This window comes from Ranitomeya imitator, chromosome 9, assembly GCF_032444005.1.
Source record: "Ranitomeya imitator isolate aRanImi1 chromosome 9, aRanImi1.pri, whole genome shotgun sequence".
Taxonomy (NCBI): domain Eukaryota; kingdom Metazoa; phylum Chordata; class Amphibia; order Anura; family Dendrobatidae; genus Ranitomeya; species Ranitomeya imitator.
The window spans coordinates 118,536,309-118,555,021 of NC_091290.1; the positions used below are offsets into that span (position 1 = coordinate 118,536,309).

An 18,713-nucleotide genomic window follows, 5' to 3' on the forward strand; every position below is an offset into this window, starting at 1 on the left:
CCCAGGCCTATCCCACACCTCTGTAAATGGGGAGGTGGCCGGGAACATGCAGCTCTCACTATTCACTTCACTGGGGTTCAAAAAATAGTTTTGAATTTTAAAAGAAGTCATTGGAAAGAAACCCACCTGAGTGTCAGCCTTTTGACAGACTGCGGCGCAAGATGGGGCCACGTTCCCGAGACAGATGAAGGTTCCATCTCTGGTACTTTTCAGTGCATTTGGTATTTCTCTTTTAACCTTAAGATTTTGGTGGGATCAGCCAACCATGTATTGCACATGAGGTGTGTTGAACCTCGCCCTACATCAGAAATTGGAGGGTCGAGGGGAGAATGATAAGGTATTTTGGGTTTAACATGTCCGACCCTTAAACTGCTGCTTAATCTGTGTAGCATCAGTTTATATCCCTCTTTCCATTTAGGGAATTTTTACCCCTTTTAGTGTTACTAAATATGATATTTGGACCGTACGTAAAAATGTATGGCATAGAAGTTGTCATCATTTTCTGAAAGGTGCCGATTGATTCATCTAAGACCACAATCTATTAAGATACTTGAATGGCAAAGCAAAATGGTAGACAACAGTCAAAAAAAAGGAAAAGTAAAAAGTAGATTGAGTGTGTGCGTTGTTCTCTCCTCTACAGTCAATGGTAGTTATGACCGTATGTTACATAGTATTCAATGCTGCATTTCAGGAGGGTCAGTATCGTAAAAGTCAGGAGCCCAAGTCTTGATACTATTTTATTCTCACGGTGTTTGCTTTCCAGCCGGTCTGCCAGTACTGAACACTCTACAGATTGCCCACAACCAGTTACAGACAGTGGGAGACGTCCATCACCTACAGAAATGTCACAGCATTAGCATCCTTGATTTGTCTAACAATAAACTGGACGATCCTGCAGTCATCGATGTCCTCGAGAAGATGCCAAACTTGGTACGTTGGCCTATCTGTGGTGTGATGCACATGACACTCTAATACAATCTATCTCCATTTCTCGTGACGCTGATTTCTTCCAATACCGGACATATGTGATGCATCTGTCCATGGTTTGTATTTAAGGCTAGGCTTACATTACCATTGGATCCTCCATTATGTGGCTCAGTCACAGGTTCCATCATTATCACCAGAAGTTTAAGCGCCGCTTGCTCTGCAATTTCTTTTTCTCTATCGCCTTTCATTGGGGGACACAGGAACCATGGGTGTATGCTGCTGCCACTAGGAGGCTGACACTATGCAAATAAAAAAGTTAGCTCCTCCTCTGCAGTGTACACCCTACCGACAGGAAGTAGGATATTCAGTTTAGCTTAGTGTCAGTAGGAGGTGGACACGGGTCTTTCATTAGACCCTTATCTACCTCAATGTGCGTCGTTTCCTTTCAGGTTTTTCCGGAGGGATACAGGGTGAACAGTCACACCTGTAGTCCCACTATGCGGATTATGAGTACGGCGTGTACTGTCACCCCGTATCCTCATAGATTCCTCTCCAGGACCAAGATCCTAGCACACAAGCGTGCTCAGAAGTCCGGTACTGGCTCCGTCCCCCACCCACTCGCCCACCAGAGCCTGTCGGTCGGAGGAGACGAGGACGTCCATCAGCTCCGTGGACGTCTCATTCCTTCCAGGTTAGTACCGGTGGGGGATGTTTAGGTGAGTCCCCTGCTCCGGCCGCTGTTTGCGGCCGTTCATGTCTTTTCTGCGTGGTGGCTTTGCCAGCCATCGCATCGCTCTGGCCGCTGTATGCGGCCGTTCTTTTCAGCGCGGCGGCTTCCCAGCCGCCACAGCGCTTCGGCCCTCTCTGGCTTCCCTGATCCGGTCGCTGTATACGGCCGTTCATTTCTTTTCAGCGCGGCGGCTTTGCCGGCCGCCGCATCGCTTCGGGCCCCCTGCAGCTGCGTCCCTCTGGCCGCTTACACAGCGCGGCGGCTTGCCAGACCGCCTCACCGCTTTGGACCTGCGGCTGCGGCACTCCCGCCGCTGTAGGCGGCCGCTCACCATCGCCTTCTGCGGTGCCCTGTTCTCCGCTGCGGCCCTTCCATGCCGGTCACCGATCGCTAATCTAGGCCCCGGCTTCTGCCTGGGCCTACTTCCGGTGCCGGACTCCGCCCCCTTTCCTTGTTTGTCGGGCGGGCTTTTCTCCCGCCCGACAATTTCACTGAGGACCGCCTTTTCTCCTCCCACCGGCGCCATCTTGGGACTCCTGAACCACGAGTCCCCTCCTCCGGAACAAGAGAGTGATATAGTACAGTGGTAAGGTGTGCAGGCTTGCAAACAGAGAGCTGTGGGTTCGAACCCCAGCAATGAAAGTTAATTTTAAGCAACGCAGATCGATCAAGATTACGGCAGCAGGCCTTACCACCCTCCTGCCTAAGGGTCTATTTCTCGCCGGAGGTCCATACCATCTAGCCGGACAGCTTCCTCCGGATTTCGTCTGCCGTAAGTAGCTCTGCACCGCAGACTGACACTCCGCTATGTCTGTCCTGCAGCAACCCGATTGTTCCCACCGCCCAGGATCCCCCAGCCGATCCGCCCCAGAGTGATACCCATCCCAGGCTGGGCCTCCTCTCTGTCTCAATCGGTGGCCAATTTAACAGGGGTGTCTCAAACCCTGGTTTCCGTGCTGGATCGGTTACCCCTGCAGACCCCCGCAGTAGCCACCGGGTCGCAGGAACCTCCGTCCAAGCCTTCCAAGGCTAGCTGCAAAAGGTCCAGACAGGAACGCCGGTCTGAGTCCTCTTCTCGCTCCATCTCGCCACTCGGTCCTCCTCTGCTGTCGGCGTCCTCCCGATCCTCCTCCGCTGAGTCAGGCGAGGCTTTCTCTGATGCGCCTTCGGAGGATAATTTGGGGCCGGATTCGAACCAAATCGCTAACATGAGGGATATGGTTCAAAGCCTCATTGGAGCGACCAATCAGACCTGTGGCATCGAAGATTCCTCTACGAAACCAGCAGATCAGGCGGTTTCGTTTAGACGGTCTAAACTACCTCCCAAGGTATTTGCTCCTCATCCTGAATTCGAGGAGCTTCTGGCCAGAGAGAGCGATTTCGACCAGACGTTCTCAAAGAGACAAGCGTCTTGGAGTCTCATATCTCTTTCCTCCGGATCTCATTGCCAACCGGAATGAGAGGCGTTAGAGAACGACCTCTCCCCCTGTGGATCCGTCGGCTGCTAGACTTGCCGCCAACACAGTCCTTACGCTGTCCGGTGGGCGGCTCTGAAAGAGTCCATCGATAGGATCATGGAATCCTTCGTGAAGTCGGCTTTCGAAACTGCCGCATCATCCCAATGCCCGGCTTTGGCTTCCTCATGGGTTTCGAAGTCTGTATCTGAAGGGCTAAACAACTCCGTTGGGGCATTCAAGCTGGAGCTCCGTCAGGCCGGCTGGCGGAACTTGCCACCCAGATTACTCATGCCGGGGAATAATTTGTTCCCGGGACGTAGCATCTTCTGCCGCACAGGCGCCCAGTAATGTCGTTGCCAGCTGTCGCACTGTTTGGCTCAAGAGTCATCGAAGAAGTCCCTCACTAGCCTGCCTTTTCAAGGTTCACGTGCTTTCGGTTCCAAGCTGGACCAAATTATTAAGGACGCCACTGGTGGCACCAGTCCCCTTCTCCAGACCTCACCTACTTCCCCTTAGGCGGCTACTTTGGTCTTTTCGACCTTTCTCGTAGTTTTGCGGCATCAGATTCTTCTTCGCAACTGCAGAGGCCACAGGCACGTTAAGAGAAGAAGGTATTCTTCGGCTCACTCTTTCCTGGCGTGCCCGCTACTCCTAAGGTGGATTCTCCAGGTCCAGGACTGGAAGTTCCACCTAGGCATGACCCACGACTAGACCCCAGCCCGTTTCTCAGACTGGGCAACCGTCTCCTGTTCCTCAGGGACGTCTGGGTCTCCTCAGCAGAGGTCGCATGGGCCAGGGCACCTGTTCCCTCTAGACACAAAATCTTCATTTCACGGTCCTGGGATCGTTTTCTTCAAATCCCAACCTACGAGAGACCCCGCTCTAGTCCCGGGTTTTCTTTACTGCCATTGTTTCCCTCCTTAAATCCGGAGTAATCGTTCCCGTCCCAGAACAGGAACGGTTCACAGGCTTCTCTTCGAATCTTTTTGTACTGACCGAGAACGACAAGGTTCGTCCCAGTCCAGATCTCAATTTGCTGAACAAGAAGTTTCGTCGGAGACACCTCAGGACGATATCCCCTCGTTCAGTAATTGCTTCCATGGAGGCTCAGGAATTTCGGTTTCAGGCTCCCGAAAGTCTATCCATCTTTCCCGACATTCTAACCGTTGCGGGTGGCTCGTCAACAGGAAGAAGTTCCGTCTTGTTCAGCGCCTCGTATCTCCGGGCATGTTCTTCGACACTTGTCGGACCAGAGTCTTCCTTCCCGAAGACAAAATATCCCTCCTTTGTCAGGAAGTTCGCTTGCTCCAGGGTTCTCGGCTCCCCTCCTTTCCGATGGGCCTTAAAGGCCCTAAGGAGGTTAGTTGCAACATCGGAAGCAATTTTCCCTTCGCCCGTTTCATTCAAGACTTCTTCAGCAGGCTATTCTATCACAGGGGACAGGTCTGTCTTCTCCCTGCATCGTCCGATCCGGTTTTCTCCCGGGTCAAATGGTTCCTCGACTGGTGGCCGAGGTCACTTCTCTTATCCCAGAGTAGATCCTTCTCAGCATATCCTTCCTTCCAGTTCCCTGGCAGGTGGTGACGACGGGCGCCAGCCCGCTCGGCGGAGGCGCGGGGCTTTGTCTCCTGTTCTTTCAGGGTTGTTGGTCGGCGCAGGAGTCCTTTTGCCGATCAATGTTCTCGAGTTCCGGATCATCTTTCCGTCTTGCCTTCACTGGGTAAGGATTCTCAGCAGCCTGCCAATTCGAACCCAGACAGACAATGACACAGCGGTGGCATACGTCTACCACCAGGGGTGGACTCGGCGTTCTCTGGCCTCGGCCGAGATTCCAGGATCCTCCTTTGGACAGAGGCAACGGTCCTGGTGAGCTCCGCAGTGCATGTCCTCGGCGTGGACATTTAGGCCGCCGACTTCCTCGGCTTCGAGGGCCTCGCGGCAGGGGAATGGTACTTCAGGAGGTTTCCTGTCGGATTGCTCTTCGATAGGGGACTCCAGAGGTGGACCTCATGGCATCCCGATTGAACAGGAGGTCCCTCGGGTCGGCCCAGGGTCCCGTGATCCTCTCACAGTGATGTTGACATTTTGGCCATTCCTTGGTCGCAGTTCCTGCTCCCCTATCGGTTCCCACCCCTTCCCTTGCTTTCCAAGCTGTCGAAAAAGATCAAGGCGGGATGGGTGCCGGTCATTCTGATCGTCCCGGATTGGCCCTGGAGGTCTTGGTTTGCAGACATCGTCAATCTTCTCGCGGACACCCCTGGTGCCTTCCAAACAGACCCGATCTGCTGTCTCAGGGTCCGATCTGCCACCCGAATTATCGGTCGCTCAGTTTAACGGCGTGGCTGTGGACTCCACTGTTTTAAGAGCGTCCGGCCTTTCGGCCCGGATGAGTCACACTATAATCCAGGCTAGGAAGCCTTCGTCTTCTTCCAGGATCTACTATCGTACCTGGAAGGCTTACTTTCGCTGATGCGAGTCCAACCGCTTTTCACCTATGTCCTTTTTCCCTGCTTTCCATTTGGTTTTCCTTCAGGCAGGACTGGATTCGGGCTTCGCTCTCAGTTCCCAAAAGGGCCAGGTTCCTGCGCTCTTCTTCCCTTTAAGAAGACTTTATCTCCTCAGCCACAGGTTAAGACCTTCCTTCAAGGAGTAGTCCATGCTGTCCCTCCGTTCAGGGCCTCTGTGGATTCATGGGATTTAAAGGTTGTGTTGGTTGTTCTTAGGGGTTCCCCCCTTAGAACTGACAGGGAAAACTCCCTGAGAGGCTCAATCTCGGAAGGTGGATTTTCTCAGGTCCATCTCTTCGATCCGCCGCGTTTTTGAGTTGACGGCCATTTCCATGCCGACCTCCTTTCTTGATTTTCCACCAGAATAAGGTGGTCCCAGGCCTCCGCCTTCCTTCCTTTCTCGAGGTGGTTTTCATCTTTCCACCTCAACGAGGACTTCGTTCTACCTTCCTTTTGTCCAGCTCCGACTCATCCTCTGGAGCGATCGTTGAACAGGCTGGACCTCGTCAGGGCAGTGAGGATCTCCCTGGCTAGCACGGCCGCTTTCCGAAAGATGGATTCTCTTTTCGCCATCCCTGATGGCGTGCGTAGAGGCCTGCCGGCTTCCAAGGCGACGATTGCTCGCTCGATCAGAATGGCAATTTTGGAAGCTTACCGGGTCAAGCACAGAGGGCCCCCTCCTGAGATAAAGGCTCACTCTACCCGGGCAGTCGGCGCTTCCAGTGCAGTACGTCACAGGGCTTTGGCCGACGGCTTTGCAAAGCGGCAACCTGGTCTTCCATCCACACGTTTCGCCGAACTACGGCGGACTCCAGCCTGAGCAGAAAGATCCTGCAGGCGGCAGTGGTGAGTCCTCTGGCCTGATGGAAGTCTGTTTTTTCCCACCCCAGGGACTGCTTTGGGACGTCCCATGGTTCCTGTATCCCCCAATGAAAGGCGATAGAGAAAACAGGATTTTTGGTTGCTTACCGTAAAATCTGTTTCTCGGAGCCTTCATTGGGGGACACAGCACCCTCCCAAGTTGAGCAGCTCTGTTTACTGTCTATGTTTGGGTTCTTTGAACACTCTGAGTGTTTGAAGCTGTTAATCTGTGATGCGCCGTGGATTTTGTTGGCGCTATATAAAGTTTATTATTATTATATTATTATTCTTTCTCTTTTACACGTTGCTTCTCCTACTGCTTTCTCACTAACTGAATATCCTACTTCCTGTCGGTAGGGTGTACACTGCAGAGGAGGAGCTAACTTTTTTATTTGCATAGTGTCAGCCTCCTAGTGGCAGCAGCATACACCCATGGTTCCTGTGTCCCCCAATGAAGGCTCCGAGAAACAGATTTTACGGTAAGCAACCAAAAATCCTGTTTTCATTGAACTGAGTGAAACCTTGACAGAAACTGTCCATCTGGCGCCATTTGTGTCTGGATCACTTTCCATCCTGAATTCCGTTTTTCGGACATGTTACATTCCAGTTTTGAAAAGCAAATTCTTTCCAGTTTTTAGACTGGGAGATTAAGGTGTTACATCTTTTGGAAAACCCATGTTCCCCAGCTGTATTTTGACTGTGCTTTATTCACCCTCCCTGTATCAAGCGCTGAATCTCCACCGCTACTCCTGATGTCTGGTGTAACCTCAACAGCACTGCAACCAATCAATAAGCTCAGCAGCTCGTGCTGTCAACTTGGGCAAAAACAGTGAGCTCACTGATTGGCTGCAGCGCTGTCGACATCAGCGCTGCAGACAGTTACAGACACAAGAAATTCAGCACTTGACCCGAAGAGGGTGAGTAAAGCACATTGTATTTTAAAACAGCTCCCACCGGGGGAAGATGGAGAACCCCTCAAATGTTATTCCTTGCTGTCAAGGATTCTTATCTGTATAAAAGCAAAGTACCAGAAGTCTACTGCAAAAAGGTGACATCTTTTCCTTCAGGCCATATCTTCTTGTAGGCAGTGTCGGACTGGATTGGCAAAGGCCTACCAGTAACAGTGATTTTTGGGGCCCACAGTTCAGCTGCATGCAAAAACAACCCAACCCCAGTAAACAAATTTACTTTTGTAATATTAATTTGGTTCACTTGCTTAGTGAATGATAAGATGATATCTTTTTTTTCTGTACTACTCATTAGCACTTCTTCACAGCGGCCTACCAGAGGATTTTCCTGTTCTCCCGTGGGCCAGTCCACTCCTGCCTACAGTCCATAGTTTTATGTTGCTATTTTTTTTTCCCCTATAGCATGTTTTAAACCTGATGGGAAATGAATTCATTAAGAAGATCCCTAATTACAGAAAGATGGTTACAGTGCGGTTGAAGGGGTTAACCTATCTGGACGACAGACCGATTTTTCCAAAAGACAGGTAAGAATTACCGTCTATATAGCCTGATGCAAGGGTCCTACTTTGTCGGAAGCAAAAGTAAAAACTTTGGACGCTATCATTGTCTTCCTCCAACAGAGCATGTGCCGAAGCCTGGGTCAGAGGAGGACGAGAGGCTGAAATGGAGGAGCGAGAGCAATGGGAGACCAGAGAAAGGAAGAAAATCCAAGATAGTATCGATGCCTTATGGGAAGTCCGGAGGCGAGCGGAGGAGAGAAAGCGCAGGAAGGACATGGAAGAAGAAGCAGGTACTGTATATTCTGTTTATTAACCCCTTTCTGACATCGGACGTACTATCCCGTCGAGGTGGGGTGGGCCCCTATGACCACGGACGGGATAGTACGTCCAGCCCGATCGGCGGCGCTCACGGGGGGAGCGCGGCCGATCGCGGCCGGGTGTCAGCTGCCTATCGCAGCTGACCTCCTGCACTATGTGCCAGGAGCGGTCACGGACCGCCCCCGGCACATTAACCCCTGGCACACCACGATCACCCGAAGGGTTAATAAACTTCTTGAATGTGGTTTTGAGCACCTTGAGGGGTGCAGTTTTTAGAATGGTGTCACACTTGGTTATTTTCTATCATATAGACCCCTCAAAATGACTTCAAATGAGATGTGGTCCCTAAAAAAAAAATGGTGTTGTAAAAATGAGAAATTGCTGGTCAACTTTTAACCCTTATAACTCCCTAACAAAAAAAAATTTTGTTTCCAAAATTGGGCTAATGTAAAGTAGACATGTGGGAAATGTTACTTTTTAAGTATTTTGTGTGACATATCTCTGTGCTTTAATTGCATAAAAATTTTCAAAATTTTCGCCCAATTTCCATTTTTTTCACAAATAAATGCAGGTAATATCACAGAAATGTTACCACTATCATGAAGTACAATATGTCACGAGAAAACAATGTCAGAATCACCGGGATTCGTTGAAGCGTTCCAGAGTTATAACCTCATAAAGGGACAGTGGTCAGAATTGTAAAAAATGGCCTGGTCATTAATGTGCAAACCACCCTTGGGGGTAAAGGGGTTAACCCCCGGCACACTGCGATCAAACATAGGGAAGCATCGCGCAGGGAGGGGGCTCCCTGCGTGCTTCCCTGAGCCCCCCCGCAGCAACGCGATGTGATTGCGTTGCTGCGAGGGTCTTACCTCCCTCCCTGCCTGCTCCAGACTCGGATCCAAGATGGCCGCGGATCCGAGTCCTGCAGGGAGGGAGGTGGCTTCACAGCGCCTGCTCAGAGCAGGCACTGTGAAGGCTGTACTGCTCTAAGTGAGATCAGTGATCTGACAGAGTGCTGTGCAAACTGTCAGATCACCGATCTGTGATGTCCCCCCCTGGGACAAAGTAAAAAAAAAATATTTCCAAATGTGTAAAAAAAAAAATAAAAAAAAATATTCCTAAATAATGAAGAAAAAAAAAATATTATTCCCATAAATACATTTCTTTATCTAAATAAATAAAAAAAACAATAAAAGTACATATATTTAGTATCGCCGCGTCCGTAACGGCCCGACCTATAAAACTGGCCCACTAGTTAACCCCTTCAGTAAACACCGTAAGAAAAAAAAAAAAACGAGGCAAAAAACAACGCTTTATTATCATACCGCCGAACAAAAAGTGGAATAACACGCGATCAAAAAGACAGATATAAATAACCATGGTACCGCTGAAAACGTCATCTTGTCCCGCAAAAAACGAGCCGCCATACAGCATCATCAGCAAAAAAATAAAAAAGTTATAGTCCTGAGAATAAAGCGATGCAAAAATAATTATTTTTTCTATAAAATAGTTTTTATCGTATAAAAGCGCCAAAACATTAAAAAATGATATAAATGAGGTGTCGCCGTAATCATACTGACCCGAAGAATAAAACTGCTTTATCAATTTTACCAAACGCGGAACGGTATAAACGCCTCCCCCAAAAGAAATTCATGAATATCTGGTTTTTGGTCATTCTGCCTCACAAAAATCAGAATAAAAAGCGATCAAAAAATGTCACGTGCCCGAAAATGTTACCAATAAAAACGTCAACTCGTCCCGCAAAAAACAAGACCTCACATGACTCTGTGGACCAAAATATGGAAAAATTATAGCTCTCAAAATGTGGTAATGCAAAAAATATTTTTTTGCAATAAAAAGCGTCTTTCAGTGTGTGACGGCTGCCAATCAATAAAATCCGCTAAAAAACCCACTATAAAAGTAAATCAACCCCCCCTTCATCACCCCCTTAGTTAGGGAAAAATTAAAAAAATGTATTTATTTCCATTTTCCCGTTAGGGTTAGGGTTAGGGCTAGGGTTAGGGCTAGGGTTAGGGTTAAAGTTACAGTTAGGGTTTAGATTACATTTACAGTTGGGAATAGGGTTGGGATTAGGGTTAGGGGTGTGTCAGGGTTAGAGGTGTGGTTAGGGTTACCGTTGGAATTAGGGATTAGGGGTGTGTTTGGATTAGGGTTTCAGTTATAATTGGGGGGTTTCCACTGTTTAGGCACATCAGGGGCTCTCCAAACGCGACATGGCGTCCGATCTCAATTCCAGCCAATTCTGCGTTGAAAAAGTAAAACAGTGCTTCTTCCCTTCCGAGCTCTCCCGTGTGCCCACACAGGGGTTTACCCCAACATATGGGGTATCAGCGTACTCAGGACAAATAGGACAACAACTGTTGGAGTCCAATTTCTCCTGTTACCCTTGGGAAAATACAAAACTGGGGGCTAAAAAATAATTTTTGTGGGAAAAAAAGATTTTTTATTTTTACGGCTCTGCGTTATAAACTGTAGTGAAACACTTGGGGGTTCAAAGTTCTCACAACACATCTAGATAAGTTCCCTGGGGGGTCTAGTTTCCAATATGGGGTCACTTGTGGGGGGTTTCTACTGTTTAGGTACATTAGGGGTTCTGTAAACGCAATGTGACGCCTGCAGACCATTCCATCTAAGTCTGCATTCCAAATCGCACTCCTTCCCTTCCGAGCCCTCCCATGCGCCCAAACGGTGGTTCCCCCCAACATATGGGGTATCAGAATACTCAGGACAAATTGGACAACAACTTTTGGGGTCGAATTTCTCCTCTCACCCTCGGGAAAATACAAAACTGGGGGCTAAAAAATAATTTTTGTGGGAAAAAATTTTTGTTTTATTTTTACGGCTCTCCATTATAAACTTCTGTGAAGCCCTTGGTGGGGCAAAGCGCTCACCACACATCTAGATAAGTTCCTTAGGGGGTCTACTTTCCAAAATGGTGTCACTTGTGAGGGGTTTCTACTATTCAGGTACATTAGGGGCTCTGCAAACGCAACATGGCGTCTCATCTCAATTCCTGTCAATTTTGCATTGAAAAGTCAAACGGCGCCCCTTCCTTTCCGAGCTCTCCCATCCGCCCAAACAGTGGTTTACCCCCACATATGGGGTATCAGCGTACTCAGGACAAATTGTACAACAACTTTTGGGGTCCAATTTCTTCTCTTACCCTTGGGAAAATAAAAAATTAGGGGCGAAAAGATAATTTTTGTGAAAAAATATGATTTTTTATTTTTACGGTTCTGCATTATAAACTTCTGTGAAGCAGTTGGTGGGTCAAAGTGCTCACCGCACCTCTAGATAAGTTCCTTAGGGGGTCTACTTTCCAAAATGGTGTCACTTGTGGGGGGTTTCAGTGTTTAGGCACATCAGGGGCTCTCCAAACGAAACATGTCGTCCCATCTCAATTCCAGTCAATTTTGCATTGAAAAGTCAAATGGCGCTCCTTCGCTTCCGAGCTGTGCCATGCGCCCAAACAGTGGTTTACCCCCACATATGGGGTATTGGCGTACTCAGGACAAATTGTACAACAATGTTTGGGGTCCATTTTCTCCTGTTACCCTTGGTAAAATAAAACAAATTGGAGCTGAATTAAATTTTTTGTGAAAAAAAGTTAAATGTTCATTTTTATTTAAACATTCAAAAAATTCCTGTGAAGCACCAGAAGGGTTAATATACTTCTTGAATGTGGTTTTGAGCACCTTGAGGGGTGTAGTTTTTAGAATGGTGTCACACTTGGGTATTTTCTATCATATAGACCCCTCAAAATGACTTCAAATGAGATGTGGTCCCTAAAAAAAAAATGGTGTTGTAAAAATGAGAAATTGCTGGTCAACTCTTCACCCTTATAACTCCCTAACTAAAAAAAATTTTGGTTCCAAAATTGTGCTGATGTAAAGTAGACATGTGGAAAATGTTACTTAAGTATTTTGTGTGACATATCTCTGTGATTTAATTGCATAAAAATTCAAAGTTGGAAAATTGCGAAATTTTCATAATTTTCGCCAAATTTCCGTTTTTTTCACAAATAAACGCAGGTACTATCAAAGAATTTTTACCATTGTCATGAAGTACAATATGTCACGAGAAAACAATGTGAGATTCACTGGGATCCGTTGAAGCGTTCCAGAGTTATAACCTCATAAAGGGACAGTGGTCAGAATTGTAAAAATTGGCCCGGTCATTAACGTGCAAACCACCCTTGGGGGTAAAGGGGTTAAGCAGCGGCAGGGAAAATGTCTGGCCACGGCCTCTGATGCAGGCAGTGCCTGGATTGGGATCTGCTCAATATATTCTGAAATTAAACAGCAAGTTCTCTGATATTTGCCAGGATTTTAGATTTATGTGTTTCTCTTGTGCTTTTAGTGCAGAGATTTCCACACCATGCTGCATTTTCCTCTGATTATTCACCATTTCTAAGACTTAATTCACACATTTGTGTGATACATCCTGGTGCTGTCGTTTTTTATTTCTATTCCACCACAATCAGAGTTCTTAGATATAACAATGCAGCAGAGCTGAGTAAACTGTCCCCACCTACACCACAGCTTTCAATGTACATAGTCTATAGACAGTGAGCTGCTTATCACAGGATGGGGCGGGGGCTGACTAATATGTAGTAGTGACACAGAAGAGAAAAGCAGGTCATTTTGCATGGGTGTAATAAAGGGAGACTGATGCGGATAGCACTCGGACCGAAAATACGCTGTTACGCGCCTGCCCTAAAAGGAAGGGACACAGATTATTCACCCTAATATTATTCACCCTAATAAAATAGAAATACCTTCATTGAAATCTCCTAATTAAAAGCCCAAGAGGGGTACGTGACATCCCTGCATAATGGCGAGCAGTGGGGGCCCCTATTTATGAACCCCACCGGTGCTTCCATGCTGATATCATCTGTATTTGTCATAAAGGTTTAAACCTTTCCATATAGAATAAAGGATCATCTTCCAATATGGCTACTCACGTCCCTTCATATGTTATATGTTTAGGAAATCAGCAGGAAGAAAAACACTGCAGCAATGAAGAGTCTCGAGAGAAGATACAGAGATTTGTTGAAGAGACTTTTGAGGCCTATGAGGAGTTGACCACTAATATAAGCCATGACCCTACAATAGGTCCTCCCATCCCGATTCAGACGGCCGACATGCCTCCTGACATGGATCCTTATCGGCACACAGCTACAGGAAGAGGCAGCAATGTTGGAAATAACGGCACGTCGTTGGGTATGGATGCAGAATCTGGATGTGTCACACATGGTAAGGACTACACAATGGAAGAGCAATGACTGCAGGGCATCATCCCTTCTGGTAACAATATGAGGATTAGAATTCTGGCTGATTTAAAGGGGTTGTCCAGTGATTTTTCCTATCCAAGGGAAAACTGATAACTTTTTGATTGTTGGGGGCCTGAATGCTGAATAAGCAGCATGAGGGACTTCAATCCCCTTTAAGATAGATCGGCAGTCCACATGCTCGACCACTCATTCATTTCCTAGGGGCTGCCATGTTCTGCATTCAGCTCTCTCCGGCAGCCCCACAGAGAATGAATGGAGTGGAGTGACGGTTCATTTTGTAGCGGGGATATTAATTGAACCATTCTGCTAATCCCAGTGGTCGGATGCCCACCGATTAGCAATGTAGATAAGTGGTAACTTGTTACTGGACAACCTCTTTAACTTGCCCTTCATTTTAGAGCCCCCAAAAGAACCTTTCCAACAAACAAGATTAGATTTATAAAGTATCTAAAATGAAGCAGAAAACCCATCTTTCCTAAAGCTAAATTGCCCTTAAAAAGTGCTCGACACTCAATTCCTTTTATTCACTTGTCCCCATACAGTTTCCATTAAAACCGACAGGCAGATTTACTGGCGATAAACAAATTCAGGTTCAGTCACTGGGTATGTTTAACCTGGGCAATAATTTGATTATTTTCCACTTTGGTAGGTAACAATATTTTACTATAAATTTGTATCCTTTTTTATGCCGTTTATTTTAAAACTGGACTAGATTTTTTAGTAAATGTGTAAACTTTAATCCCTTACAGACATATAACGTACTGGTACATTATATGCCAGCTTCCTGACTTTGATGCGGGCTCACATGCCGAGCCTGCATCTTATCCTGCAGATGATGGCTGCGTTATTCAGCTATCATGTGCATCTAACAGCTGCGGGTGGAGCATCACCAGCAGCTCTTAACATCAATCTCAGACAGCTGCATTTAACTCGTGCCAACAGGGAAGCGCGCCATTCTATGCACCCATTGGCGCCCCCAGTGGCGTGATCGTGCAGATAGGCTGCCATGACAGCCAAGGGTCTGCTGAAGACCCCCGTGCCTGTCGTTACGATCCTCCTGTGAAAGCCAGCGTTTACCTTGCGTTCATAGGAGATCGTGATTTCTACTATTCATAGCAGTGCTGATGAAGCACACACATTGAGTATAGCAGATAGTATATAAAGTTTGCTTAATAGTAGATATAGGTGTATAGTGTTATATATCTGCTGATGGATGTATAAATGGCTGACCATTCGGATCAAAAATGGTGAAGAAAGGGAGGAAAAACACCGAATAAATGGTACAAGAAAGTACGGAAACATAGCTTTGGAAAAGTAAAACGGTTTGATTGGACAAGCAAGGTAAAAAATGGCACTATACGCAAAAGAGTGCCCTCAATCATTTACAAAAAATCAACAAATGTTACTTGTGTCAAATGTACTTGAAGGGCTAGAAAGAATGGCAGCAGGGCAAACTGCATATATTCTGGGTGAGCGCGACACTTTCATCCAGGACCACCCAGGTCACCTTATATGCAGTTTGCTCTGTTATCATTCCTTCTAGCCCTCTCTCACGTGCATGGCTGTTTGGAGTATTAACCCTTTTGATCTATTAAATCAATATGCTCCTATTCGTACACTTTGTGCATTACTCTACTGTGTACTCCACCATTATGCCTTAACATAGATTGATCTATTTACATCAGATTTATTGCCAGCTGCCCTTACAGGCAAGGCCGTATTTGCCACTAGGCACTTGAGGGCATATAATGAGGTGCATATAGTGGGCTAGTACTTACTAATACTATTTAATAAGAGGATCCCGGCCTGCCACCCCTATGCGCGTTTCGCCGTGTCTTCATCAGGAGTCATTCTATGCACTTTCCTCTGCTGGGCCACATGTACCTTATTACGCTCTGACATCTACTCCCTCATACGAGGATATTACACTGCACTAGGCTAATGGAGTGGCTGGTCAGATCCAATCATGTGTCTTAGTTGGTTTTATTCTTTTTGATATTGTGTATACACATATTGATGATTCAATTCCATTTGATACATATATATGTGCTTTGGCAGTACATTCTTTACTATAGATCCCTAATGAATTCCTGCTTTGATAGTGATACTCTGTTTTAAAAGTGTTTTAATTTATGCTAATAAAATTTGCATGTTTTAATATACCCTATGATCCCATTTTTGCTCTAATCAGCCTGTTGGGGCTTTTTTTGGTTAAATTGGTTTTTGAGTTTTTTGACCTTTTACTAATCCCATTGAAATAGGGAGATCTTGGTGTCTAACAATATGTATGATGTATCATCTACCTGCAGGCATAGCAGATTACATACCTTGCCTTATCCATTTATACCTTCTTTGTTCAATAATACATATTATTTGAGGTTGCCTACCTATTAATAACATAACCAGTATTACCATTGTGTGGTCCTTTAGGTATTAGTACATTTGATACAGATTTTAAATCCGGCTGTGCACCCTTCATAGGCGAAGTAGCCAGACGTGAGCACTAACGAATATTCATTAAAAAATGGTGAACAAATGAAACACACTAACAATAATAAAAACAAATGCCTCTTGTGTGAGGAAAGCTTTGGGGTACAGTCCCTGGTATGTAATAGTTATTATGCAAAATGCAATTGTGCATACAGACCAAAACATTTGTAATGTACCAAAACATCCTTTTCAATGCAATGGAGTTGATTTATGATATCACCTATACAATTGTATTGCCAGCCGGACAGAATGATGTCTAGCACTAACATGTACCAAATTGTATATGTAAGCAAGTCATCAACTGTAAGAAACAGCCATAGGATATTCTAAAGTGCCAGTGCATAGAGGGTTAAATCCATACAGTGAAACCAAAATCTAGCTATAGGTTGTCATATTAAATGAGGGGGATAATCAATACTATGATGGCAACCACAAAAAGGGTATATATTTATATCAGGGCATCTCCTCAGATAAATGTATACTGTCATAAGGTTCATAAGATGAACAGTTTAAGGTACATATTTATGTCAAGACATTCCCTGGTAAATCTCTGCTACTATGAAGTTGTGAGCCGAAAGCCCCCAGGCGCTATATGCTCAACTGGTGCAGTGCAACTCCACATAAAAAGGGGGGTAAAGACAGATTACTGTCCATGCTATGCAACTTACAGTTAGTAAAGAAAGGACTGTCCTGCATCCCTCAGCCTCGACGCGCGTTTTGTCCATACTTCATCAAGAGGCATTTATTTTTTCATTTTAGCTAATGTGTTTAATTTGTTTACTATAATATAATAAAGGATATATTTTTTGACGAATATTCGTTTGTGTTCACGTCTCGCTACTTTGTGTCTTTGAAATACTAAAAGGTGCATAGTGGCACAGCCTGATTTAAAAACTGTCTTTATAGTAACTCAATACCGTGACATGGATCACAGTTTTTTATTTAATTACATTTGATCCAAGTAACATTTATTCAGTGCTTTTCCTCCCTTCCTTCATAGCAGCACTGATGCTTTGCTGTGTGCACAAGTGATCAGAAGATCGCAGCTGCAAAGCCCCTTGAGGGGACTATTAAAAATAGTGAAAAGTAAACAAAATGTTTAAAAAAAAATATAAAAACAATTTAAAAAAAAGTTTAAATCTTCCTCTTTTTCCACATTAAAAATAATTAAAAAAAAAAACACATTTGTATCGCTGTGTTCTTAAAAGTCCAATCAAAATATAACATAAATTTGCTAATCAGTAAACGAGGGAAAAACAAACTGAAACGCCAGAATTACTTTTTTTGGCCGTCACAACATTACAATAAAATGCAATAATAGGCGATCGAAACATCGTATCTCCCCCAAAATGGTGTCAATAAAAATGTCAGCTGAGGGCACAAAAGATAAATTTGCATCTTGGGTTCTGCGAACTTGTACTGTTCTACAGAATCCTATCGCCAGGTCAGTTTTATCGTACAATGAACATGGTAAATAAAACACTGAAAAATCAATTGTGGAATTGCACTTTTTTTTGCAGTTTCAACGCACTTGGAATTTGTTTTCCCGCTTTCCATTGCATCACATGATAAAATAAATGGAGTCATTCAAAAGTACAATTGGTCTCGAAAAATGCAAACCCTCATACAGCCATGTAGATGGAAAAAAAAAAAAGCATTGGCTTTTGGAAGAAAGAGAGGAAAAAACAAAAATGGAAATCGGCCCATGGTTAAATGGTTAAAGGAGTTATTGGAGATTACAGAAAAGGTTTTAAGGTTTTTTTCTTCAGCTTCTCTCTTGTTTAGGCTACCACATGTTCTTCATCTTTGACTACACAACTGATCCCATTATTTATATATATATATATATATATATATATATATATATATATATATATACGTGTGTATATATAAAATTATATATAATTTCATATATAATTTTTTAATTTTCTTTGCAGAATCACAGGGGGAGATGAACAAGGAAGGTTCCCTGACCACTGGACTGGCTGATGAGGAAGAGATCGAGGTTGTCCCTCTGAAGGCCACAGAGAGGCTGTTCATTGATGTATGTGAGACTGACCTCACAGGTCATCAGTTACCTAAATCATTACCAAAAATATGTGTCATGAATCCTACTGTGAAACTACTTCTCCAAATAGATTCCACTTGTGCTGTTGGCAAGCAAAATAATGACAATGTCACCACTCAACAAATATTTTAAGATATATTTTGCTCACAAACCTTTAAAATCTGCATTTGTCTGACTAAAAGCCCTTTTACATGGATCAATAATATCCATACGAGCGTAAATTAGAGTACACATTCTCTATTATCGGCCCATGTACACAAGCTGCCAATTAGTTGATTAATGAGCAAAGTGGATAGTTTATACCGGTATAATGGTCACCGTTATCTGCAGCACATTGTCTTGTGTAAAAGGGATGAGTCCGATGGCCCCCGGTGTAAGATTTGGACCCATGAGGACATACAAGTTGAACCTCCTCCTCCAACCTGTAGTAATGTCCCCCATCTTGGGCTCCTTAATGGAATATATGTCCCCCATCCTGGGCCCATCCAAGTATACAGTATATGTCGTCCATTCTGGTGTACAGTGGGGAGAATAAGTATTTGATCCCTTGCTGATTTTGTAAGTTTGCCC

At 45.2% G+C, this 18,713-nt stretch overlaps 1 protein-coding gene across 3 annotated transcripts in view; it reads left to right on the forward strand.

Moving 5' to 3' along the window:
• DNAAF1 (dynein axonemal assembly factor 1) overlaps window positions 1-18,713 on the forward strand; it is a 123,189-nt gene that overhangs the window by 96,662 nt on the left and 7,814 nt on the right. For all 3 annotated transcript variants that reach the window (XM_069738647.1, XM_069738648.1, XM_069738646.1), the window contains exons 5-9: window positions 764-930; window positions 7,853-7,974; window positions 8,071-8,240; window positions 13,281-13,547; window positions 18,013-18,119. In XM_069738647.1, coding sequence (XP_069594748.1) covers window positions 764-930; window positions 7,853-7,974; window positions 8,071-8,240; window positions 13,281-13,547; window positions 18,013-18,119 — 833 coding nt within the window. The remainder of the gene's footprint in view (window positions 1-763; window positions 931-7,852; window positions 7,975-8,070; window positions 8,241-13,280; window positions 13,548-18,012; window positions 18,120-18,713) is intronic.